The sequence below is a fragment of the Fonsecaea monophora genome (genome assembly GCF_001642475.1).
Source record: "Fonsecaea monophora strain CBS 269.37 chromosome Unknown Scaff2, whole genome shotgun sequence".
Taxonomy (NCBI): Eukaryota; Fungi; Ascomycota; class Eurotiomycetes; order Chaetothyriales; family Herpotrichiellaceae; genus Fonsecaea; species Fonsecaea monophora.
In genome coordinates, this window is record NW_019173933.1 from 648353 (window position 1) to 673849 (window position 25497).

Sequence of the window (25497 nt, forward strand, 5' to 3'; positions counted from 1 at the left end):
AAGCGGGAAAGCCTGAGAGAGAAGTTAAGGTGCTGAGAATGATAGCTGCCGGAGGCGGCGGCTCACCAGCCCCAGCTTCAAAGAATACCCCCAAGAGCGAGGAATCCACAAAAACATCCGTATCCCACGGTCGTGATGCACAACTACAGTCATCCGGCGAGAGATCCCCCGGTAACAAGTCTGCCATAGAAGAGACTGAGGAAGGAACAAAGGACGATGTCATTCCTCTTACAGAAGCAAGCACCGAGACGATGGAAGCGCAGTCTGGTCTGTCCAACCAAGAAGCCGCTCCAGAACCAGACAACGTTGCAGACTCGAACATACACACCTCATCAAAGGACGAGATCGGATCACCCCTCGTATCTACTGAAGCGACAACTGCTACCACTTCAACTCCAGTTGACCTCACGGATGACAACGACGAAGAGGCAGCAAACCCATCATCTACGACTACGACGTCTGGGCGCTCCACTCCAGAGAGACAGCTTGCTCAGCTGAAGCTAGATGATGAGAAATTTCGCACCCCAGAACGCTCAACTCCTAAAGCGACACCGCATTCACTCGAGAATACTACCCGAAAGACCCGAGGCGACGCCAAACGTGAGAAGCTAGAGAGTGAGAAGAAGAATCGCTGTAACCTCGTTCCCCTCACAGCAGAATGGGAAGAAAAGGTCCGACACACTTTGCGACACGGACATGGGGAATACCAGTCGACAGACTTTGCCCGTGTTGTTCCTCCCACTACAAACAACAATGGCACCGCCGCGTGGCTCAATGACGAAGTGATCAACGGATACCTCGGACTCGTCGTCAAGCACGGCCGAGCAGACGATCGCCCAACTCAAACCCCGTCATACCACAACTTCTCAACATTCTTCTACAACACCCTTGTTCAAAAAGGGTACGAAGGTATCAAGCGCTGGGCCAACCGTGCAAAGATCGGCGGAAAGAGCCTCCTTGAGGTTCAGTCGGTCTTCATCCCAATCAACAGCGGCGCCCATTGGACGCTGCTTGTCGTGTCCGGAAAGGACCGTAGTGCAACGCACTACAATTCGATGAGCGGAACGGCGACAAGTACATCGCTGCCATCAAGATCTGGCTTGCGGGCGAGCTCGGCGCCCACTACAACGAGAAGGAGTGGACGTTCAAAGAGCAGGGCGAAAGCCCAGTCCAGTCCAACATGGACGACTGCGGCGTGTTCACCATCACGTCCGCCCGGCAGATCATGCTGGGCTTAACGCCCATGTCATATGGGACAGGAGAGATCCCGCTTCAGCGGAGAAGCATCGTGGCGGGTGGGCTCTTAACGAGCAAACCATGTTTAGTTTTTTCGCGGCGTCTTTTTTTTGGGTTTTGTACAAGAGGAACGATTTACGATCAATGATAACCGGGTGGGAAGGGGGCGTTGGGCTGGGCTGGGCTGGGCTGGGCTGGGTTGTCTTGTTTTCTGCTTGGGTTTTTTGTGTTTGGCGTTGGGAGTTTTCGGGGCGCGATCAATGAGCGCTAGAGCGCTTCTTCATGTTGATAGGAGGGGCGGGGCGTACAGAACCCCAAACACATTTCCCATTAATGAATGCTTTTGCGAACCAGCCTAGGCTTCTGTTCTCCTTGTTTCGTGAGTCTGTGAAATGGCGAGCAAAGAATTCTCCAGTTGTACAGATGACAAGCAACGGTAAATGATGATATCAACGAGTAGAGGCCAAAAAGGGAGAATTGCACAAAACGCCTCTCATTTTCAGTGTATCTTCCTCGAAATGTCTTCTCCATGAGCTACAAGTACTTAGTAGGAACTAAATGTCCGATCTCGCTCCAGCTTCCTTGGCAGTTAGAACTGCCGACTTCTTCTTCCTGCCTCCCGAGGTCTTCTTTTCCAAGATTGGCAAAGAGCTCATAACCACATCACACCAATGTCGAAATCACTTTCTCCTCGATGACGCATTTCTCAGAGAGTAGATGCTTTGTCTGCGGACCGATCCATGCAATATCGACCTTGTTGTGGTCTATCTCCAAGTTTGGAATTTGGTAGTGCCGGAAGTCCGTTTTCTGCGTGACGACGAAAAGCTTGAGTACATCTCTCATTTCGATAGGTTGCTGTTTATTGCCCATTAGCTGCTTTTTGTGCTTCAAAAAGTCTGGTACGAACATGTCGATGATTTCGGTTTTCTCGAGTCCGGGCGCGACCTGTTCGCTGCTGGACTCTGGCCCAGGGAGTATCGCTTGGACGCCAAAGGCTGGAGTCAGATTTAAGATGGTTATGTAAACCGGAGAGGGTGATCGATTTTTGAATTTGAGTTCGCACATGGCAACGGCCCCGGGTGGAGATTTGCCATCAGGGTTTTGCTGCAGGCAATCAAAATCGTATAAAGTCGACAGAACCCCTGGGTTTGTGATGCTCGGAAAGTTGATATTCGCAGCTAGCTGATAGGTACACAAGTGATGTAGCACCTCCATGAGTTGTTTTGGGTTGTCCGGTCCGATAGCGGGAGTGGCACGAGTATTGCCCTGGTCGTTGGACGCAATGATTTGGACATCGAGACCTAACTTTTGCTTTACCGTGACAATAAAGTCGACCTTCCCACCAGGTTCCATGGCGCCAGAAGTGAAACTCAAGTCCATTGGCAGTGAACGGACTTCGTATTTGGCACATTCTTGTTTGATGCGCAGCGCGTCCTCTGAGAGCATGTTTGGTAGATGAATACGCATTCTGGTTTTGGGAGTACGCTCCAAAAGCTGTGCAATATATCCGGCCTTAGCCAGGGGCCGGGCTGCTGGATGAGACCAAGATGCTGTCGATTCTAACTCTTGTACATTGTCGACCTGAAATACCAACGCACCTTGACTTTGCGCGGTAATTAGTCCAAAGGCTGCATCCTTGAACGGACGCAGCCAAAATCTGTCGCCAACCGACACATTGTTTGCTGCGCCTCGGTCGATTGTCACTGTGCCGCTAGTATTATGGTTGACATTGGCCAGAAGATCCAGTGAGCTCTCAGCACTGGAATCAGATGAGAATAGAAATCGACTTGAGTTCCCGAGGTGCAGTGGATGCTGTTGAATCCTGTATCTCCTTCGTCCAAGCTTCAAGTTCTTGACTCTGGCATCAACGCTGGATTGGAGCAGTCGATATGTCACACGGTCCGTAGACCCTCGTAACTCGCTAAGTGACTGTAGCAGGTAATGAGTCAACACTCCGCTCCTAACACGTTTGCCACCTTTCACAACGAAGGTGCATTCGGTGGCCACTTCACTGGCCTGTGCGGCGGCAATGAGGTTGTACTTCCGTTCTCGATAAAGATCAGAAGTCGGAAGAGTTGCATCTCTCATTCCGCTGGGACGGCCCTTGAAATTTGGAAACTCATCCTCTTCATTTTCGGAGTCACCACCATCATCTAAATCACTCATCAGGGAAGGCGTTTCTCCGCTGAAAGGATTGAAAGATCGAATCACTACGTCTTCGGTTTGATCTCCATTATGTTCCTCGTCCTGCTCTTCATCGCTGCGTGCGGCTTCGTCCTGGATGGCATCTCGATCTGCTCCTCCGGAATGACAGCAGTCCAGGACCGCGCAGACAGTGTGTTTCTCAGAGAGCTTATCAAGGATATCACCCAGCTCTGTATCTGTGGTCCACGTTTCCCACGTGCAGAGAAACTCCTTGTGACGTCTGTTTCTGTTTTCCCCCTTTCTCAGTCGTCTCCGATAGCGGTAACCGTGACCTGAGTACTGGAAGTAAATGAATGCTCCTGGAGGCTCATTCACGAGCGATTGCAGTGATGATAGCAAGTTTTTCCGAGTTGGTGCGTGACTGACTGAAAAATCAATCTTCGATCCTTTCACATTGGGCGCCTCTAGTGTTGTGATTTGCGAAGGAGGGATTTGAAGTTCGGATTGGAGGAACTGCGAGACCGATTTAATGTCATTGACACAGCCCCGGAGGTTGTTGCTCTTCTTGGGATCAGGCTCATGGTCGTATAAATCAATTCCTACAAGAACTGCAAACCTTCTGGCTATGTTAGAGCCCATAGCTTGTGCGTTTCGTGTTTAGTTGTGGAGTAGGCGGAGTCGAGGAGATAGAGCGAGAGGTATCGATCGCGTCGAACAGAGAGACTTCTCAGCTGCTACAGTCGATCTTCACCGAGCGCAATTAAAATGATGAAAAGAAAACCAATTGGCTCAGCGTCACACAAAGAGAGGGGTAAAGAACTTTTGTTGATGAGCTGGCGCCAATGAGCAAAGCACAGCGGTGATGGTGGCGCACTTATATTTCGATTCCACTGGTCGACCAGCCTCAGCCTGATAGTTGAAAATGAGAAGTGCCTAAGATTCTACTTTGTAATACGAACTCCTGCATGTTTCATCCTGTAGATAGTGAAAGAAAGCGAGGACAGCTCGCGAGGTGGCTAATATTAGGGCCCTTGCTTTATGCAAAAACGGAGGTAGTGCAATTGAATACCAAAGTTCTGCAGGCACTTTGGCATGAGATACCCCGAACAGTCGCCTATTTCACGGTCGACTTTGATCCTTCATGCTCTAGCAAACGTCAGGGCACCAAGCATCTTGACCATTATTTGGGCTTCACTCTATTGAACCTCCAACATATTCCACAACTGCAAAAATGGCCGATGAGTTCGAAGATTGGAAGGAGGCGACCTCTGAATTTCTTGTGGAATGCCAAGAAAGTGCAGTGCTTGAAAGGCTCAGAGGCGTCATTCAGCGGAGTCTTCTAGCACTGGAGAATTTGAAGCGTCCTGAACGCCCTCTGAAGGACTTTGATGAAGCAATCTCAACATCTTTGGATGCATACGAAATGCTGGAGAGTTTTGGATCCGCGGACGGCGAAAAGGCAGGTGGGAATCTATTGCGGAAGGTCACCACACTCCTATCAGTCTTGTATTACCGCAGAGCGGCGAACTTTCCGTCCTCGAAGCATGATAAAAAAGCTGTTGAGTTTCAAACCCAGGCTGTTGCCAGTCAGGATACCGGTGGCGGTGATCCGGTACCCAGAGCTAGACACACATCCCTCTTTGCTGCGATGCTGGCTGGCCAACACGAGAGACTTGCGTATACTCTGGACAATCATGGCATGCAAGAAGCTTTAAGCTATTCGTGTTACAGCATCAGATATCTTCAGAAATATCTGACCCGTCCGGATGAATTCTCTGATTTTCCTCAGTACACCGCCCCAAGACGTTTCAAATCTCCATTCGATGCTGCGGCCGAACATGAGTCTTCAATCAACTCTGGCAGGCTGTTATGGGCAGCAAAACAGACTACTTCAGTAATCATCGATATTTGTGCCACCCATAGTACAGTGTTACTATCACACTTCCAAGCTACAAGCGACTCGCGCAGTCTTTCCGAGGCTTTGGCATATTCGACAGCTGTTGTAGAATGTTTCAATTCTGCACCGACTGAAACTTCAGAATTTGTCGAAGAATGGCCCGTACGGTTTTGCAATCATGGCAGAATCTTGGAAGCTCAGTATCAAAGAGACCGCTTTTCAAAGCGAAGAAGTGCTCTTAAGGCGCTCAGCGAGGCGATCTGCTACGGAGAGCGAGCCCTGAAACAAATGAATGAAAACAGTGGCCGTAAGGCCGGTGTCCTGATCTTGATTGCTAATTGGCTTTGCAACAAATGGGAATCAACGAAGGATCTGAGACTGGTGGAGAATGCTACTCAAAAGCTGGATGAAGCCTACTCGTTACAAGAGTCCGATAAAGGTGAAATTTCTTTCAGCAAATCGATCATCCTGGGGATCCAATACCGGATATCGAAGACGGCAAGTCGCACGAATGAAGCCTTGAAGTATCTGGACGAAGCCATCTCAGAAGGCGAGAGAGCAATCGAAAAGTTGACCGAGAACGACTCGCGTCTTGGTAAATGGCACAAAAATGTTGCCGAAATGCAGAGGATGAAGCTCCTTGACACCAACAGCGCTGACAAGCACTTGCGTGCCCAGTCGAAAAGAAATTTCGCAATTGCTGCAGAAGCCAAGAACGCGAGTTTTTCTGTACGTCTATCTGCAGCTCTTGGAGGTGGACTGCTTCTTATTGAGGATGAGGCTATGGAAGAAGCGCATAAAATTTTTCAATGTGCAATTGAACAGTTTCTTGCGTTCGAAAACTCTTTCGTTCTTCCACGAGATTTGCAAGAGAACTTTCGACAAGCTTCATCTCTCGCCGAGCACGCCGCCTCTGTCGCACTTCAGGTCGGAGATCCTCCATTTGTAGCACTTCGATCTTTGGAACTATCCCGCTGCATCATTTCAAGATTGTCCAGGAAGACAAAAGTAGATTTGTCCAATCTATACAAGGTCGATGAAACTCTCGCCCGGAGATACTCATCAGCAAGAAGCGACCTTGAAAGAGAGAGAAGGCTGATACAGCCACATTACATTTTCAAGCCGAATGAAGATATGTGGTTGACGGACCTAATGGGTCTCACAGAAGATATACAACAGCTGGACGCGTTCAAAAACTTCCAACAGCCGCTAACAGAGGCAGAAATGAAATTGACTGCGTCCGAGGGTCCAGTGGTTGTCGTCAACGTTTCGACTGTTTCTTCCGACGCAATTATTGTCACCATTGACAAGATCGTACGGTTGAACCTCCCCAAGATGGGGTACAAGGACACAAGGGACAAAATTCTCATTTTGGATGTGCTGATCAGTCGAAAACAACGAGACTTCGCGCGAAGAAACGCCCATAGACCTGCTAGTACGATTGCAGCTGCTCTCGACGCCCTATCATGGCTGTGGGAGGTTGCTGTCAGAGAGATTCTGAAAAATCTCCCAAGATCCACTCGGCGAGTCTGGTGGATAACTACTGGTCTTGCCGATCGACTTCCTTTTCATGCCGCCGGAGACCACACTCCAGATTCCAAAAACAACACACTCAATTGCGTCATGTCATCATATGTCTCTTCTTTCCAGACATTGCAATACGCTAGAGAAAGAGCCAAGTGTACTTCCGCGATCACTGAACGGAATTCTCCTAAGAAGATGTTCTTGGTGACTGTCACAAATGATCCGGACTCATACGGCTACCTGAACACTGGCGCGGAAGTGGCTGCCGTCCAGAAATTTTTCAAACCAGCACTCCAGGATGAGGAACAATTCTTCCATCTCGAGAGCCCAAGCCCAGCGAGTGTTTTGCATTTTCTTCGCCGCTATTCATTCGTTCACTTTGCTTGTCATGGTGTTAGCAACGGCCAAGACCCAACTCAAAGCGGATTGCTGCTCGTCGGGGATCAAGGGGAGGGGGAAATGTTAACAATTGCGGATATTGAATCAAGGCAGACAAAAGAGCACCAGCCAGGCGAGGTGGCCTATCTTTCAGCATGCTCGACAGCGAAAATCCAACAAGATGACACATTAGCTGGCGAAGCAATACACCTTGGGAATCTGTTCCAGACCTTGGGATTCCCCCATGTGATTGCGACGCTCTATGGGGCCAATGACGAGACTGCAGGTGAAGTGGCTGACGCATTCTACGAAGATCTGATGCGTGAAGCAGACGGAATACCAGGTGACGGGGATTCAGTTTGCCTGGACGTTGTGGGAGCTCTGCATAGAGCAACAAAGAAGGTTCGGAATAATCTCGAGGGCGAACACGTACTTGACTGGGTCCCATTCGTCCATATTGGGCCATAGCGTTACTAAAGCAACTGTCTTGTCAGGAAGGTCTCTCACTCGCTAAGGAGTCCCTTGTTGGTACGGCCAGTGAAAAGTTCGAAGCAGTTTTCTCCAAACTCCGGCGACTCGAGCGGCACCCAATGATGATTGTACGATTACATTGTGTTCCTATTCCGTTCCCGTGTCATCGTTATGCGATAGTCTGCTTGGAACCCCGGTGAGCGCCATATTAATCATACGGTGTTGCCCCCGATAGTTCCATATCAACCGCCTCGTTCATCGTGCCATGATCGTCGCGATACTGGCCCATGGCTCTCCGCTTACATCCCCAAGTGCCCAGACCCTACCCCTCTGTCGCCTCATCGAAGCAGATATCCCCCGTCGACAGGCAACGGAACACCTATGATCCAACCCGCCTCATCCCCAGCAAGAAACACCGCGGCGCGCGCCACATCCTCGACAGACCCCAACTTGCACCGAACGGATGCTTCGCCTCGATCTCCTTGAGCGTATCCTCCTGACCCTACAGATTCTGCGTCATGCTGGTCTGCAAAAAGCCCGGAAACAGCGCATTACAATGGATTAGGTCGCCCGCGTAGTCCAGCGCGATCTGCTTGGTCAACATGACGGCGGCGCCTTTCGAGGCACAGTAGCTCGGCGTGCCGCTGTACGGCACCAGGCCCTAGATGCTGGCGACGTTGACGATCCAGCCGCGCGCGCGGTGCAGCTGGGCTGCAAGTCGAGCATCTGCTTGAGCGCGTACTTGCAGCCCAGGAACATGCCCTTGGTGTTGATGGCCAGCGTGCGGTCGAAGTCCTCCTCGCTGGTCTCGTGGCACCGCAGCGGCCGCAGGTGCGTCGACTCGACACTGATGCCCGCGTTGTTGACCATGATGTCCACGCGCTTGTATTTGGCGACGCATGCCCGGATCGCCAGCTCTATGTCCCGCGCGCGGGTCACGTCTGCCTTGTGGTACGTCGCCTCGCTGCCGAGTTGGCGGATGCGTTCGTGCGTGCCGGACTGGTCGCGCGTGCGGTTGTGGATGTCGTCGGCGCGGTTTGTATTGGAGTTGATGGCATTGCGGGGTGTTGGGTAGAGGTCGATACAGAAGATTGAGGCGCCGTGGGAGGAGAGGGCCAGGCTGATGGCTGCGCCGAGGCCGCTGGAGGAGCCGGTGACGATGGCATTGCGATTCTCGAGGCGGCGGGGATTGGACATGACAACGACGATGTAGGATACAGGGGTGAGGGAAGAAGAGGAAAGGATGGACAGGGTCACCATACGAGCATGATGCAAAAACTCACCGGGGGTGTAGGTACTGCATTTGTACCACCTGCGATGCAATCGCACCAGTCCCAGGGTCACCCATGATATCACGGAACGATAGACGACTGACTTTCGTACATAGGCGAGTGTAGGACGCTCAGCTCCGCGGTCTAATGCAAGCCTGCATTTGAAAATGCCGGGGCCAACGGCTTGTGAGGCTGAAATGAAAAAGAAGAGAAACTATAGGTCGAGAAGGGGACAGGAAGAGTTGAGGCACAATACAGCATATATTTGAGTGCTGAAGCCTGCTAAGTTCCGCATTTTAGAATTGGCCTTCCCGACCGCCACGTATCACCTCCATTTCCTGTAGTTGAGTGACCAGGGCTTCAATGAGGGTCAATGTAACGGCGGCATGCATCTGAATCTCTGGCGGTGACTGGTCTGGCGGGATATGGAAGAACTCTGCTCTGCGAGACTCCCTCCTATCGTAGCAGACAGCAAGAGAAGAGAACAACTCGAGCTCGCAGAAAGACGCCCCGGCATCGTCAGACCTTCCAGAAACCACGTCCTGTCCCATTCATTAATCCTACCGCCGCAACGATTGCATGTAGAAGACTCACCGGATGCTCCCTTGCGACTATTTCGGCAGCTTTGTCGACATCGAAACACGGACTCAACGTCTCGGGTAGGCCCTCCCATAGACCTCCGGGACCCAGCTGTCCTGGCGGAAACGTCTGGTTTTCGTCATCCACACCTTTGTAGATGTCTCGCCTCGCAATGCTCTCGATCCAATACCCGGGCTTCTTCTGTGTACACTTGCCAATATGAAGCATGAGGTCAATGTGGAACTGGCTTGCAGGGGACAGAGGAGGTTCTCCAAAGACGGAAGGATCACTGGACCAGATCTCCTTGGTGGTCTCTCGCATCTCGCGGAAGGAACATGTTCTCTCGCGTGGGTACTTCAAGATCTTCACCACAACACCACTGTCTAAAGATATCTCTGCCGGCAGAGAGTCTCGGACGGCTGGAGATGGATTCCCTTCTGGCTCTCCCTGCCGCCTGGTTAGCACGGTCCCGGTCCTGCCGGCCTAGGCGTACTTACGCCGGCCCCAGTCACCACAATATGATATACTTTTTGCGGCATCGCTGTTCCTTCTGAACGCTTTCGAGGGTATATTTCCAGCTTCAGAGCCCGCAAGGTTGTCGAAACATGTGCGGACAGATCAGGCTGTCGAGCCTAGCCCAAGATTATGGTGTGGAAACCGATCGTATTTAACACCTGGTGGAGTTTTCGGCTTGACCAGGGTTGTGCCAATGCAAGTGTTTCCTAGAAGAGACGGTCGCATCCATGTCACCCCAAGCCTGCCCGCCTTAGATTCCAATACGGAGGAGGCTACGGCAGGCACATGGTATGCTGATGTGTACAGTATTTTGTCATGCAGTGCCCAGGCTATCCCATGACGGGAAATTACAAAGTCGCGTTTCTAGCTACTTGCGAGCTTAGGCTTTGACGGGCCGGCTGCGACAAATGAAATTCAATGCATTCATGAAGATTCCCATGTTGGTGAGCACCCTCTGGGGCGTCTATCTAGGAGGTGGACATCAATATTGGTTACCATGGTCGGGTGATTGAGATCAAGCCAATACGATGGACTGACAACCCGACCGAAACACAATACAAAGCGCTCACGAGGCATTCTGGAAACCCTCTTCAAGGCCGGCTAGCTACTAGAAAAAAAAGCCCGTCAGGCGCAAACTACACATGCTGTCGGCGAAGTGCGAAATCCCAGAAGATCCTGAGTCTGCACGGCGCTACGCACTATAGAACACTCCGGAAACGGTGTCTGCCATCTAGTCATTCCTTCCGGTATTCGACTGCTGCAACGTCGTTGTCGTGCACCCAGTACAGCCGGTTAGGTTTGCCGTCTTCTTCGACCCTGAATTCAACCTTCCAGAAATCAGGCCCTTGATCTGGACCGACCCATCGACCACGTCGGGATAGTTCGTTCCGTGACTGGAGCCGAGTGATCACATCTTCCTCGTAATGGGTGAGACGGAATTTCTCAGACCGAAGTCCTTGCAGAGCCCAGTATAGCTCACCCCCCTCCACGGTAACCACCATCTTGACAAGGTGGTGGGGATCCCAGTAAGTTCCAACCTAGGTCTCGAGCTTTCTTGGCGATGTCCCGTTCTTCTGAGCTTCCCGGAGCTGTTTGATGAGGTTCGGATACCGCTTCAGATTCTGTGCGGACGAACTTTTGGCAGCAGAGATGTAGTCGTTCCGCTCTGATTCAGGAACATAAAGAAACTCTTCGAGTACAAGTTGCCCCACCCAATCAGGAACATCGTTTAGGGCCAAAGCATTCGACGAGATGTCTATGGCGCTTTGCGTGTCTGGAAGAAGCATATTGAGCGAGAGCGCGCCAGGCAGGCTGCCCTGATGGAAAATGACCAGGCGTGGCGTGACACCCTTGTCAACGACAGGCATGCCGCCTGGCATCAGACCGGGATTGATCCCAATTTGGCCCATTCTTCCGGGAAGCTGAACTCTGCCCCAGTCCAAGCCGTAGGATGCCTCATTCTTGGAAGGCTGGTCCATGAACATTTTGGCGGACATCAGCTCGGAGACTTGCTTTAATGGTAGCCCATCAGTGGACGTCTTGCAGGTGGCAAATTGATCATTGAAACACGTCATGAAAGCCTTGTACAGCTTCATGAGGTCCTTGACGCAGGACCGCATTCCGGCGCTCGGGGTGCCGAACCAGTCGTCTCCGGCTTTCACGGCGGTGATGGGTGCTGAGGTTCCGTCATCAAGCGCGTTATAGCACTTGCCGACGTTGTCCAGGTCTGAAGGTGGCGTCTTGAGAAACGTGCGAGTCATGCCCAGGGGATCAAGAAGACGAGTCTGGACGAAGTCGAAATAGGACTCGTTGCTGAGTGACTCAATGACTTTGCCGGCAAGCTCAAAGGCTATGTTATTGTACGCAAATTGGCCTCGGAATGGAAGCAGACGAGTCTGGCTATTAATGTAGGCCATTGACTGCTTCTCGTAATGAGAACGTTGTTGTCGGTGCCGATGAATAGGTTATCGCCCCATGACATGCCTGAACGGTGGCAGAGAAGATCCATGAGAGTCAAGTGGTTTTGTAGAATATCATTGTCGATGTGGAAAGACGGCAGAGCGTCCTTGACCAAGGTGTCCCAACGAGCCTTCTTCTCTTCGACCAGTATTCCGACGGCTGCCGCAGTGACCGCTTTGGTCAAGGAGCAGACGGGGAGAACAGTCTCATCAGTCGGCGGAAGACGTCCTTCTACGTCACGGTAGCCGTAACTCGCATAGTAGACCTGATTCCCATGGTGCATGACACCCAGAGAAAGCCCTGGTGTCCCGCCAATGCGCATCAGCTCTTCCACCTTTGGACGAAGGGCATCAAGTCGAGAAGATAGGCTCGCCATGTTGCTAGGTACCCTGTCTGTGGTCGGTGTTAGTAGTGCAAAGTGAGGTTGCGCAGTTGCGTGAGAGTAGAGCAAACGTCAAGGGGTCCACGAACCGCCGCTCAGAGGCCGGTAAAGCCTATTGAAGTTTGACGTGATTGCGACTGTTATGAAGAGGAAAACAATCGCAATCAAAACGGATTTGTTGTTCCAAGGGCACATGCGTGTAGTGTGCAGAGAATCTAGTGATAGAGGAGTTAGATGGTCAAAATCCTTTGAACGCGGCGACGACAACGGCGGTTGTCAACCCTCAGGACACTGAACGTGTGATTCGAGGCCACAGCCTTGCAAGACAAGGGACACTCACCGGTTTGAGACGCGCATACCCAAATTCCGGAAACCGTCACTACAATTCGTGATCAGAGCAAAGTGATTAGTAGAAGTAGGGCGGCACGGGGCGAGCGCATGCGTTCTGTAACAGGCTGCCGTTGTCCACATCGCTCGTTTCGGCCAGTCACCTACAGAGCCTTCCATGTATAAGAAGATACATGGTCTTATGCGATTAACATATGGACGAAGCTGTATTCTAGCCTCTGTGTCAGTCTTGTCGTGAGATACAGCGATTTGGTAAGAATTTGTTGAATTGATAATAACGGGCGCAGCAGGCTGAAGCACCTCTCTCTCCAGCCTCACACCTCCGCCTGCTTCGGGCATATGCTGGAATTTCCTTCTGTGAGCAGTTTGAGCCTCACTACGCGAGAAGCATCACACAGATCTGTGAGGGGAGGGAACACAGGAGGCCCAGCCAGCGTCCAACCCCCCACCCCCCGGGGGGACTCCATTCCAGCATTTGGTCCGGCACAGGAGACTCCCTCTTGAGCCGGGCTAATGAGGCTTAAGTCTAATGATTGCGGGCTATTTTTCGCTGGTCAAGAGCCTTGGCACTGGACGCAGCATACTTTTACTCTCTGGACAACTCCAGGGTTACATGCTGGTCATGGTTCACTCTTTTCCAGTGGCGCCCACGCCCAGTGTGCCTGCCAGCCTTGGAAGGCGCCGTACTAGGCTCTCCTCTCCCTGGCCTTCGATCTCGTGGCTCTCAGGGCAAAATCACCGTGGCCCCTGTCCTCAGCCGTTGAGCACTCGGGCGGTGCGATGATCTGAAGAGGATCACTTGCAGTGAGGATACTAGTACATAGTTCTTTCAACCAAAGGTAGAATATGACCTTACCGATGCTTGCGCACGGCGACACAAGATGTCACAGCAATCAGCTTCGGGCCGCATCTGGTCTCAGAGTCTGACGCGGAAGAAGTATGAGCTGACGGCGTTGCTGGCTTTGCTCGAGCGTAAACGCAAGAAGAAACTCAACAATGTATCTCAAATACCCATCATCACATTGGACGAAGCAGTTCAAAACTGGGATCTTCAAAGCTTCCAAACCGCTTTGGAAGCTCTTGCCCAGCAATTCTCCCAAAAGAAAGTCCCAGCGCTGGCGTCAAAATACCTCTACCCCAGCCTGGACCATGTGCGATCGTTTCATTCCGGAATCTCGTCTGCAACCCAGTTCGAGCCAACTGCTGCGCTGGTCTGGGGTATTCTTCTCGTTGTGATCCAATTAAGCCTCGCGGTCAATGAGCAAGCTGTTTTCCTCATACTTACGCTCCCTCCACTCGATAGTGCGGCTGCATCTTCGCAGAATCCATTGAAGAGATCATATCTCAGCTCGGCGCCCTTCAAAGCCTTCTACCTTTCCTCGAGAGAGATTTGGGCCTATACCCAAAGATCAAGTCCGTTGAGCTCAGCTTGCGGGCCATTTTTGAGGACTACATTGATTTCTGCTTGGTTATTGTCCGACATCTAGCTAGGAAGCCGGTGTGTACGTGCTGAGACTCATCAAACCCCATGCTGCAGCCACATGCTGACCTTATAACTGGTAGGGGCTCTGATCAGAAACTTTACTTCTTCTTCGCTGCGCACAACGCTTAAGAAGGCAAAGGACAAGTTGAAGAGTGATGTTGCCGATTTTGGCCTTGCCGTTGATTCTGCGGAGCGCGCTCGAGCCATCCAAATCCACGATGCACTCATTCAATCACAACAGCTGTTGCTCCGAAAAAAGAGCTCGAATATCGTTTCGGATGCCCAATCGAAAGTGCAGTTCCCCTTTCAGCACATGATCATTGCCCGAAATCCTGACTTCACCGCCCCTAGGCATTAGAGATAATGTCTTAGGCAGGAATGGTCAATCAGCTGATGAAGGATCGAGCCGTTCCTTCCGTCCCAGGGCCGGACTGAGGCTGGCCAATTATGCCTTCGGAAAAGCTCTCGGTGACTTTTTTCTCAATGCGACTTCTTCACAGTGCCATTCTCAGCAAGTTATCGGCGATGTTGTCGATAATGCTTGGGCGAAAATTGAGCCGCCGGCCTCTGTTTAAGGGGCCGTATAGCTATATTGTCCCTTGCCTTCTCGAAGGCAATCCTCACCTAAACTCCTTCTCTCTACCACTATAGTGGTAGGTAGAGATGCGGAACAAACGAGGTTGGAAGGTCGGGAGATGGCTCGCTCCAATGAAGCAAAATGGGAAGATTCCCATAAGCCCGTCTAGATACCAAAGCTGCGTAGACCTGATATAACGTAGCATAAGAAGAAGAGTGGGAGGAGGAGGATAGGGGAGAAGGAAACCCGGTTCGAATCGACTTGGAGGCAGTGAGGAAATCAAGAAGGACCCGGCCTTCTGATCTGCGGAGCGCCATGGTTGGGTTGGTGTAGTCTAAGGCACCATTGCTTTCGAAGAGTGGGACGGATCCCTCATTGTTTCTGAAGGGAGGCCGTCTCTGGTCCAAGGTGGTTGTGTAGCGAGCTAGGATCATGACCAGGGGAAGCGATCTTGGCATGGAGGGAAGAGTGCCTCCCAAAGCGGCGGCACCGACCGCCAACTTCGGCGGGAAATTTCCCTGCAACCTGCGTTGAGCTGTAAAATCGATTTGCGTTATGCTGACCCCTGCGGAGCAGGTGTGGCGGCACTAGGTAATTGCCCGTAACCGCTGGTGTACGGAGTCAAACGAGTACTAGGTACTACTAGGTAGGTTCCCCTGGCGGTTTGGCCACGGATCATGGTGAACATAATACCGAGTACTAAGTACCTCGTAGTCTAGGCAACTCCAGATCCCTGAGCCTATTTAGGCTTTTGGTCCTAGAGTCCCGAGGTCGAAACAGAATTATATGCGAGGTAAGTAAGAGAATATACGTAGATGGACTGGGGAGGCGGACCTGCGTTGGTGTTGGAGGAGGAGTGTTGCTCCGTCGGTAGCTACCTCGCTACTTGACAGAAGCCCAGATCCATCTTGTTCACTACGATCGAGATATAATACGAGGTACTTGATGCCGTGCTTCATGGTCACCCTCCGTAGCATCATCATGTGGTCGGATCGTGTCAGATTATGGTCGCTCGCCGAACACGCCCTCAGAATTAATTCAACACTGGTTCTGCTGCCCGCACAATATTTCCTGTCGCTCTTTTCTTCCAATTTCGACAGCGCAGCAGTACGGTAGACCCTAGAGGTATTTTCCAAGTAGACACCCATGTATGGGGGTACAAAGTCATATTTTTCCTTGTCAAGACAACCCTCCCATGGATCCTGACAAAAGACTACGATTCATCCTTCAAGTTCACCAACAAAGTCACTCCTTCCACTCCTCCGATAAGCAGTGAATCGAGGACAAATCTCCCGCCTGAAGCTACTCCTCCTCTTGATCACTACCTACTTCTCATCGACATGCCTCAGCTCGACTTCCTCCACCTCAAGCCCCCCGGGCTTCTCGACAATACCCCGACCGTCATCTGTCAAGTGCACCACGACCATATCGCCGAACAGCGCGCCAAGTTCCTCGAGCGACTTGAGACGGGTCTCGGGCAGGAAGAAATAGAACAAGACCTCGCAGATCAGACTGAGGCCGGCGAACACGAGATACCATCCCCATTTACTGGCGAGTGACAATCTCGTTAGCGGAAAGATATCCCAAAGCGGGTTAAACTGTCAAGGGTGCGGGGACGCAAGAAAGCTAGAGAAAATCAGAAAACAAGGAACAGAGAGAATGCTTACATGGTCTGCAAAGCCGTCGGCGCGGGTGTCGCGAAAGTGATGAACCCGACGAAATAGCCGCACATGCTAATCCCCATGCCCCGAGCGCGAATGGTGGTAGGGAATATCTCGGCGGTGTAGACAAAGGACGCAGCATCAATAAATTGGTAAAAGATGACGAACATGAAGACGAAAAACACCGCTGCTGAGTTGCCGGCTTTGTTGTCGCCGTCAAGGTATGTTCGTTGCAGCATTGCCTCGGCGAGAAGACACGCCGCAACGCCAGGGAAGCCGATCACTAAGAACAGATGTCAGTCAGTCATGGGTCGTTCGTCGGGGCTAAGAGACGAGGAAGCCAGCCACAAGAATTGAGTTCCGCCAGGGGTCGAGATACTCACGGAAAGATAGTCTCCGTCCCATCCTGTCAATGACGAACAGACCGACAACGACCACGCCGACAGTGCCAACGGTGGTATAGGTGGCTGTGTGAGAGGGATAAATTAGCCCACAGTTCTCCTCATCAGACCTTTGAATATCATGTCTAACACACCGTTCAAGATCAAGGGCATGTCACCCGTCATGCCGAGATTGCTGAAAATGAGAACCAGGAAAGCAGCGGCGCCGTTGATCTGATCGAGTACCAGAATAGTTAGCGATACATCACCTTACGCAAGAGTCGGAAAGATGGCATGGAGACTTACACCTGTGGCTTGAGAGGCGAACCTGGACGGCCGTTAGCTCGAGAACATTGACGGGTACGGGCAGGAGACGACTTACATGACACCAAATGCCAAAAAGGAGCGTCGTCGCCACGACGGTTTTTTCAACATGCCAATATAGCCCGTGTTCATTTCCTTGTCATGCTCAACCTGGCGAGCAATCTGGATGTACTCGGCCTTGGCTGATGAATCTTCGGGGTCTCTGGGATCGGCATGGAGTCTCTTGAGGATTGCGAGTGCCTCCTCGTTGCGGCCCACCCAGCATAGATATCGTGGTGACTCTGGAGAACGGGCACGTTAGCACGGTTACAGTCAGCAGGTAAAGAGGGAGGTTGTGGCTGACCAGGGATGAAGATGCAGCCGATGAGCAGAAGCAATGGGCCAACCGTGGACAAGGCAAGAGGCAGTCTCCATTGCACGGTTTCATTTTTGGCGTGATAGCAGCCGACCGAGATCCATCCCAGACTGCAAGTGTATCAGCCACTGAACGGCATTTCTTTCTAGGGCGATATGACGAACCCGACATAGCCACAGGCCATGCTGAAGACATTGACAGAGCCCAGCATTCCACGTCGATGCGGAGGGGCCACCTCGATGATGTAGACGACAGACAGACAAACGACAATGCCGAGACCAAGGCCATGAAGCAGGCGGATTGTGATGAACATGGCCAGGTACGGTGAGCCTGCAGTCCACGCCGCCCCGATGAGAGAAATCAGAGCCGCGATGAGCAGGGCCCTCTTTCGCCCTACCCAATCCGCTAGGAACCCTTGTAAGATGGCCCCTATTCCAGCACCGACGGCAAAGAGAGAGCTCGTTGCTCCGAGGACACTGAGAGACACCATCAGCATCGTCCCAACGCATACTACTGCCAATTCCACTCCGAAGTGACTCACCTAGCGGTGTAACTGCTGTTGGCTGTCGACAAAGACAAGCGTCAGCATAATTTCACGACCCAGAAGGTATTCAGCGGCAAGAACTCACGATCAAGATTGAAATACTTGTAAAACCCAGGCTGGCCAATACTGGTGGAAAAGCTCGCAAAGCCAAAGCCGTAGGCGAAGCCACCGCTGGCCACGACCAGGCAGACGCTCAGATTGTAGAGTGTCAGATTCATGGTGGGTGGTAAGGGCAACAGAATATCAGAGTTGTCGAAAGAAACAGAAAGGATGTCCTGTCTTCAAAGACTCGAGCTGAGAGGAAAGGGGAGCGAAACAGCTTTCTTCCCCGGCTCCTGGACGAGTATCTCTGAAGATATACAAAGAAAAAAAAAAATCACCGGGCCAGACTTCTTTTCCCGGGACGAACCCCAGATTTCCATCCACGTTTTTTTCCCCTTTGAGAGTTTTCTATACAGCCGAAGAGTGGCGTGGGTCAAGTTTCTTCCCAAAAAGGTGTCAGCTCCACGCTTGCCCCGGGCGTTTCTCTCCAATGACCCCAGATTCCCAGGGATGGTCTTCGAGGTGCATGGTGTCTCTTTTTTTTTGCCGAGACCGACTGACTGAGGGGGACAGTTAGCTTTTTTTGCTGGAACCCTGGTAGCACAGTCGCCCAGCTAGGTGACGGGTTGCAGGAAGAGCGTGCGAACTCAATTGCTCCGACCGCCAGACGACGGGAAACCTGGGAAAGGGAAGCAAGAAATTAACCTCGGTTGCTAAAGCGGGTTGAATTAAGCTATTCGTCCCACCCCCTCGTGGGCCTCTAGTCCAGGCGTGAACTTGGATGAGGAAACCTTCGTTTCTGGCTCAAAGAACTCTGAGACACGCCCAGCCGGCTCGCTCGTTCGAATGGTCCGACCGGAGCAGCGTTCCGTTTGAACGAAAGATTCTTGTCTGCTAAGAAAATAATACACCGAGGTCGCTTATTCGCTGTTCTACAAGAATGAGGAGTATCCATACCATCCCTTATTAGTCATTGACTCAGCCTCGCCACTGCCAATTTCTGTCGTTACTAACCACTCAGGAGCCAGCTAGTCATTATTCACCAGTAAAGCTCACAAATAACAGGTAACAAGAAAAGTACCGACCTTGGGTCTCGATTCCCAACCGGCACTTAACAGACGAGCAAGGAAATCATGAGATCGGAAACCACGGCACTCATAGATCCAGGTAGATCATCTGGATGTGAATGTAGATGCATATCTTGCAGATATGTCGATGCATGCAGCACAATAGACTGACTAACCAGCTAACCAACCAGTCTTTTACCAGACGACCGGGAAAAAAGCGCCCGAGAATGGCTTGTAGTATCAAAGTCGAGTATACCAGCGCATGGCAGCAGACGCCTGCAGAGGCGGCACTGGCTCTGGCTCACCAAGAGCGAGAATGCTCGTTTCCATTTCCATATGCGCAAACCCAGACCCAGACAAACAAGACATCAAGGCCCAAATCCAAATCGAGGTCCAGCTCCCGGTCCAGACCACTGCTAGATGACGACGTGGTGATACCGGACTTCATCAAGCCGCTGTCCAACAAGGTCGGCGAGGACGACAGAGACTATCTCATCGCAAAAGGCGTTTTCCAGCTCCCCACGGCCGAGTTCCAGTCCATCATCTTACAGCACTATGCCGAGTATGTCCACCCGCTGCTTCCGCTCCTCGACCTTTCGGAGGTGTTGGACACCGTCAGCGCCGCTGGCGGACGGAGCGACAACAAGGAGAAACAGGTTTCCCTCCTTCTATACTGGTCCATCCTATGCGCTGGCCTCGCCGCGACCGAGCGACAAGTCATTCTGAACCACAGCTACGGGTCCAAAGCCGAAGTGAGGTATTCCTTTTACAAAAAGGCAAAGGTATGTACGTTCTCTTACAAAGACTCTACCAAAACAGTTAGCAAGGGGAGGAACACCATCTTCTCATCTGAGCGTATGTGTGTCTGATCTGTGGCTACCCTAGTAGGTCCTGTTCGATTTGGAGTCTGAACTCGACCGCATCGTCCTGTGCCAGTCCGCCGTGCTGCTGGTTAGTTGGTCCCAAGATGATCATCGGATGGACTTGGTGCATTGGATCGGCGTCGCCATCAGCCAGGCATATTCGCTCAAGCTGCATCGCGAGGAACACAACGCCAGAGCCGATGCGAGTGCGGTCGACCACCTCCGCCGAAGGATCTGGTGGAGCGTCGTGATGAAAGAGTGCGACGTCTCCCTCGCCATGGGATATGCGCCCCGAATCCACCTGGCGAACGTCAGGATGCTGAACATGCAGGATTTCAGGGATGAAGACGACGCCCACCCCCTCAAAGTCCCCGACGTGTGCTCACTCTCACAGATCACGCATCAACATCGCGCTCTCTCTCGAGATTTTCTGCAGCCGATATGCGTTCAGAAGGCGAAGCTGGCCGCGTGCGTGACCAGGATCTTCGACGCCGTCCAAGCCAACAGCTCGGTCTCGTCAACTGACGCCTTCGCCCGCAGTGCACTGGCTTGGCAGCTCGACGCTGAACTGCGGGAATGGCGATCGGGACTGCCTCGGGCATTGACCCGCTTGAACACCCGCACGTCGTTGACGATGAGCAAGACCGACAAAACGCTGGCACTTCACTGGTCGACGGTGGAAATGGTATATTGGACTGCGAAGATCACTTTGCACAAGTCCGCGGCATCCGAGTCGGAAACACACCTCCATGCTGCCAGGACTGCAGCGAGAGAAATCACCGGCATATGCAGGGCGCTGCTGGGGAGTGGAATGGAGCAGCACATCCCGACCGTGGGCGTCGTGGCCGTGCTGGCAGCCTTCTCCGTCCACCTCCGCTGCAGTCGCTCAGAACGAGACAGCGAACGGTCCAGTGCGATCGAAGAGCTCAAGACGTGTGTCCGCTTCGTCAACGGCCTCCGGGACCTGAACTATACGGCGCAGAATGTCTCTAGGATGATCGAAGACGCTACCCGCGAAGTTGAGCTCAGGCTTGGGCTTAGTTCGTCGGCGGCGGCGATGTCCAGGGTCGATTCACGCGTAAAGAGTCCAGCCCACGCATCTGTCATCTCAATCTCGCGTCGCGACCAGGCAGGCGCAGCCTCATACGCCCTGCCCCCACTAGAGCAGGGAGACGGGGATGGTGACCAAGACCCAGCCTTGCCAGGAAACGTGTTCCACCTCGACCACGACGACATTGAGCAGATCGCACACGCCACAGTTATCAGGGCTGCAGGTTTTTATGGCCCCGAAGATAACCTCGCAGGCGATGATGGCACGTCGAGAGTAGGACCGTGGGGTCCGGCTTTCTTTGAACCCACTGCTCTGATGGAGATGGAGATGGACGCACCCTTTGAAACCTTCAGCGTTGAACTTTGATCAACAAGAACAAGATCTGCGTATGGTAGAGACTGCTTGGGCCTGGGGCGCCAGTTGCCAGGGTCAGTGGCCAGGGGGCCAAGGCCACAAGAACACGGCTGAATCTCAAGAGGAATCGTGCTTTGCGTGTTGCCCGATATATCGGGAGGGAGAGACACGCGAGGCCCGTTCCGGTCCTAGTCTTTGGACGCATGACTATATTACCAGATGCCGTGTTCAATAATGTCTCCAATAGTGCATTCTTGGAAAAATGTGCTCCGTCTTCGACCCTTTGAAAGGCTTTCTCCCTAGACAGCCTCACTCTACTCGGTACTCGGTACTGTGTTAGCGGCCACAGTCCAAGAGTCGGTGTGCAGAAGAAGATGCAAACTAGGTCAGGAAAGTTCAGGAACCAGCCAACGGCCAGCGAGCCAGCCAGATCCAAAAAGTCCCTCCCCGGGCACTTCTGTCCTGTCCTGCCCAGCCATGCGTCCCTCGGACCTAGCATGGACGATGCGCTGGCGAATACTCGTCGCTTCTAAGAAAAGGCTCAGTCCTCCCAGTCAGGCTGAGAATGTGGCGGTCGACGCCGAACCAATCAAGCGGGATATCAGTGTGACGACTGGTGACGAGCTACGATCTAGGCCACATCAAAGCCGGACATGGGGGCATCATGAATACGAGGGTTCCAACTTCCAAGGAGCAAAATGCCTGTCGAGTGGTCAAGCGAAAGGTAGCCTACCCCTATTTTCTGGCGCCCTGGTGGCTCAAGGCTGTCTGTGATGGTGATCTGGCCCCCGAAAAAACTATGAGTTTCCTGGTCTCAAGTGAACAAGCTCGCCTCGAACACGAGCATTCCAGGGCGACAAATTTCACGTTCTCGGCGTCGACGCCTCGTTTCACGCTGTCGCGTGGTAATAAGACAGGCTGCTCAGCCAGAGAGAAAGTCATGGAAGGTCTACGTTCTATCATCTCAATTCCTGAGCTGCAATGGCCACACAGGGCGAGGCATACGATATGGGTGTGATGCGAGCCAACGCGAGACACGCTACGAGCTCGCAGGCGTCGTCACTGCCAGAGGAACCAGGGAATGAACGTCCGCAGCCTCATGCCGACACTGCAGAAGCCCCGCGAGAGTCTGAAAATACGGAGCGCTCCGATGGAAGCGATGAGCAGATTGTACGAATCGCCCCGGTTGCACGGGACACGACGTCTTTGAGGTACGGATAAGAAATGGCAATGTCAAGCCCTGCGACTGACGACATGCTAGACGTGACCTTGGGGAGCGTCATGTCAACATGATCACCTTCTCTTGCGTTATTGGCATAGGTCTCTTCCTCCAGAACGGCAGAATCATCAACCTTGCAGGGCCGGGAATGGCCTGGTTGGCATATCCACTGATGGGGACGATCGTTTGGTCCGTGCAAGCAGCTCTAGGGGAGATGTCTGCACTTTTTCCAGTGCCTGGAGCGTTGTTTGAGATGCCTTGTCGGTTCTTGGATCAATCGATCGGCTATGCTGTAGGCTGGATGGCATGGTGAGTCTTTTCACATCTTCAAAGCCTTACCACTGAAAAGCAACAGGTTTGCCTGGGTCGTCATCATTGCGGCGGAACTGCAAGGAGTGGCAGGCCTCTTCCAGTTTGGGTTCAACCCCTCCGACCTCGAAAGGTTGCATTATCCAGAGCCAACACTGAAGTGGGGAACAAGTGGTGTCGATCCTGCTGTTTGGATATCAATCTTCCTCATCCTTATACTGGTTGTCAACCTCCTCCGTGTGCGGTGGTTCGGCGAACTCGAGTACTGGATTGGCGTGATGAAGATGCTGTTCATCGTTGGGCTGATCCTCTTCAACATCGGCATCAACATCGAGACAGGAACCCATTTCCGCTTTTACAACAACCCATGGGGCTTCATCTCGCGTGCATGGACAACACCAAGTGGTGCGGTTCAGACTGGTGGCTGGGCTCATCTTGCCAGCGTATGGACGGCAATGACATTGACCATATTCTCAATGATCGGGTTCGAAGCCGTCACCATCACCGCGGCGGAGAACCGAGAGCTCCGAACATATGAAGGGGTCAAGATCTCCAGCAGGAAAATCGCGATTCGGATCATCTTGCTCTACAGCCTCACCACCTTCACCGTCGGCCTAAACGTACCATACGATGAGCCGCTGCTGGCCAATCGAGACATCTCCGTCCTAGACAATGGAACCCATTCAGCTTTCATTATTGCGGCGATTCGTGCGGGGAAGAAGTTCTGGCCAAACTTTTTCAACGGCTTCTTCATCCTGTCGGCCACCTCTTCGGGAATCAATTCATTATACTTGTCATCGCGCATTCTGCATGCCCTTGCCCTCTCCCAGGGTGCGTGGCCAAGATGGCTGAGAACGCTGCAGAACCGTCTGAAAGAGACAGGATCCATGGGAGTCCCTCGCAATGCGGTATTGGCAAGTTGGCTTTTTGGCTTTCTCGGGTATTTGGCAGCAGGGGGAGCCCCATCACATGTGAGTCCATATATCTCTTGTCTTTTTGCGCTGCGAGGCTAATACGGAAAAGGAATTGGGTCGGCTGGCCCTCAACTCGACAGTCTCTATGCTCATCGTATATTCGGTGATCTGTGTGACTTTCCTGAGGTACAAGACAATGTGGGTGTTTGCGACTCCTGGCCATGATCTCTGCTAATATTCGACAGCATCAAACAAGCCTCCGCAGGTCAATTCAGGGATACAGATTTTGTCGACCCCCAGCAGGATCTGAGGGCGTACTCGAGGAGAAAGCATTCACCCACCTACCCGTACCGATCGAATTGGCAGCCGTTGCGAACATGCTACGCCCTCTTCGGAAGTACCATGATGCTTTTGCTCAATGGATGGCGGTCGATCAGTCCGTTCAGTGCGCCGGATTATGTGGCTTCGTACATCAGTGTAAGTCGGCTATTAACATGAGACGAAAGAAGGTCCAGATTCTGACTTTGTATAGATTGTCATATTCATTGTTCTTTGTATACTCTACCGTTGGCACCTGCACCGTCAGTTTCTGCCTCGTCTGCGGCCGACGATGAACCTAAGATATCCTGTTGAAATGGATATCACTGACCCAAGAGCTGGTCGAGATAGGCTTCGGTTCGGAAAGGAGGATAACCTGCAAACCAGAGCTATCAAGACCGGACAATGGCTCTGGGTATGGCTCAAATGAAAAGTTCCTTGGTCCTCTTAGTTGTTTGGTGGTTTGGGACTTTGGGCAGGATCTGCTACCGCAGGATAGAAATTATCAAGGGCAATAATTTGCTGGTGTTGCTGCGCAGCGTCCGACGCGTCGTATTGAGTGAGGTAGCCCTGCCTGTGCCTAATATGAAACATGGTCACATTGCTCGCACTAGATGCTGCAATTTGAATTCCCAGGCGCTTGCTGTTTTTCTCGAATGGACGGAGACCGCTTAATATCGAGACATGCTCCGCCTCCCATTCATTCCGGCTGCTGGACTTGCGAATGAAATAGACACTGCCTTCCTCATTGATAACAACAAAGCACGGAGTTTGCCCAGGTGTCGCAATGGCACAGTGCACGCGGGCAATAGATAATCTCGGCCCAATAATCGGTTGAGAGTCAGCTTGGGGACGCGGTTGCCCTCGATGGCGAGGCATTATTCTCTCAACCGCCGGTTGATGACTATGAGCAGAGGCTGTCCCGATGATTAGTGTCGTCTGTCCAGAGTTGTGAAGGCACGGCAGTGCGGTCAACCCCGGGTCTAGTGATTCCTGGCCTGCGGTCAGTTTTGTCCATAATGTTAGAGCGCGTTCGCGCTAGGAAGGATAAGCCATATCTTACCACTTTTATATCCTTAACAAATCGAAATGGATGAGGAATTTTCCCGTTTGGGCGGTCAGGGATGTCGAAAAGCGAGAATAGAGTACTTCCTGCCTCATCCTGATACTGTGTTCCTACAAGGACTTGCCGCTGATCTGTCGAAAATGATAACATCTGCTTGCGCACTTTTGCGGTTGCCCAGAAATCCGAACCCGCATTCTGACTCTCGTTCGCATGATTTGATCGTGGTATCAGTGACTGACTGCAATAGGAGCTTGACCAATTCTC

At 52.2% G+C, this 25497-nt stretch overlaps 10 protein-coding genes across 10 annotated transcripts; 5 read left to right on the plus strand and 5 right to left on the minus strand.

The window, feature by feature from the left end:
• Positions 1–38: 38 nt before the first annotated feature.
• Positions 39–1238, plus strand: AYO21_00632 (hypothetical protein; the record flags this gene model as incomplete). Its single annotated transcript, XM_022650622.1, has 1 exon — positions 39–1238. The coding sequence occupies one exon, from the start codon at positions 39–41 to the stop codon at positions 1236–1238; it is 1200 nt and encodes a 399-aa protein (XP_022517236.1).
• A 661-nt stretch (positions 1239–1899) lies between these two features.
• On the minus strand, positions 1900–4020 carry AYO21_00633 (hypothetical protein; the record flags this gene model as incomplete). Its single annotated transcript, XM_022650623.1, has 1 exon — positions 1900–4020. One exon carries the CDS (start codon positions 4018–4020, stop codon positions 1900–1902), a length of 2121 nt encoding a protein of 706 aa, XP_022517237.1.
• A 592-nt stretch (positions 4021–4612) lies between these two features.
• AYO21_00634 (hypothetical protein) lies at positions 4613–7648 on the plus strand (the record flags this gene model as incomplete). Its single annotated transcript, XM_022650624.1, has 1 exon — positions 4613–7648. One exon carries the CDS (start codon positions 4613–4615, stop codon positions 7646–7648), a length of 3036 nt encoding a protein of 1011 aa, XP_022517238.1.
• Positions 7649–8153: 505 nt separating this feature from the next.
• On the minus strand, positions 8154–8848 carry AYO21_00635 (hypothetical protein; the record flags this gene model as incomplete). The annotated part of the gene is made up of 2 exons (XM_022650625.1): positions 8154–8295; positions 8394–8848. 2 exons carry the CDS (start codon positions 8846–8848, stop codon positions 8154–8156), a joined length of 597 nt encoding a protein of 198 aa, XP_022517239.1.
• A 370-nt stretch (positions 8849–9218) lies between these two features.
• AYO21_00636 (hypothetical protein) lies at positions 9219–10040 on the minus strand (the record flags this gene model as incomplete). The annotated part of the gene is made up of 3 exons (XM_022650626.1): positions 9219–9464; positions 9517–9948; positions 9999–10040. The coding sequence occupies 3 exons, from the start codon at positions 10038–10040 to the stop codon at positions 9219–9221; spliced, it is 720 nt and encodes a 239-aa protein (XP_022517240.1).
• Positions 10041–11054: 1014 nt separating this feature from the next.
• On the minus strand, positions 11055–12352 carry AYO21_00637 (hypothetical protein; the record flags this gene model as incomplete). The annotated part of the gene is made up of 2 exons (XM_022650627.1): positions 11055–11866; positions 11938–12352. The coding sequence occupies 2 exons, from the start codon at positions 12350–12352 to the stop codon at positions 11055–11057; spliced, it is 1227 nt and encodes a 408-aa protein (XP_022517241.1).
• Positions 12353–13587: 1235 nt separating this feature from the next.
• Positions 13588–14547, plus strand: AYO21_00638 (hypothetical protein; the record flags this gene model as incomplete). Its single annotated transcript, XM_022650628.1, has 3 exons — positions 13588–13959; positions 14010–14208; positions 14270–14547. The coding sequence occupies 3 exons, from the start codon at positions 13588–13590 to the stop codon at positions 14545–14547; spliced, it is 849 nt and encodes a 282-aa protein (XP_022517242.1).
• Positions 14548–16091: 1544 nt separating this feature from the next.
• Positions 16092–18248, minus strand: AYO21_00639 (hypothetical protein; the record flags this gene model as incomplete). Its single annotated transcript, XM_022650629.1, has 10 exons — positions 16092–16314; positions 16434–16710; positions 16811–16894; positions 16963–17041; positions 17114–17135; positions 17190–17412; positions 17475–17596; positions 17651–17962; positions 18028–18049; positions 18116–18248. The coding sequence occupies 10 exons, from the start codon at positions 18246–18248 to the stop codon at positions 16092–16094; spliced, it is 1497 nt and encodes a 498-aa protein (XP_022517243.1).
• Positions 18249–19366: 1118 nt separating this feature from the next.
• On the plus strand, positions 19367–21419 carry AYO21_00640 (hypothetical protein; the record flags this gene model as incomplete). Its single annotated transcript, XM_022650630.1, has 2 exons — positions 19367–19921; positions 20028–21419. The coding sequence occupies 2 exons, from the start codon at positions 19367–19369 to the stop codon at positions 21417–21419; spliced, it is 1947 nt and encodes a 648-aa protein (XP_022517244.1).
• Positions 21420–22388: 969 nt separating this feature from the next.
• On the plus strand, positions 22389–24597 carry AYO21_00641 (hypothetical protein; the record flags this gene model as incomplete). Its single annotated transcript, XM_022650631.1, has 6 exons — positions 22389–22618; positions 22669–22935; positions 22982–23906; positions 23959–24047; positions 24095–24326; positions 24382–24597. The coding sequence occupies 6 exons, from the start codon at positions 22389–22391 to the stop codon at positions 24595–24597; spliced, it is 1959 nt and encodes a 652-aa protein (XP_022517245.1).
• Between the last annotated feature and the right edge of the window lie 900 nt (positions 24598–25497).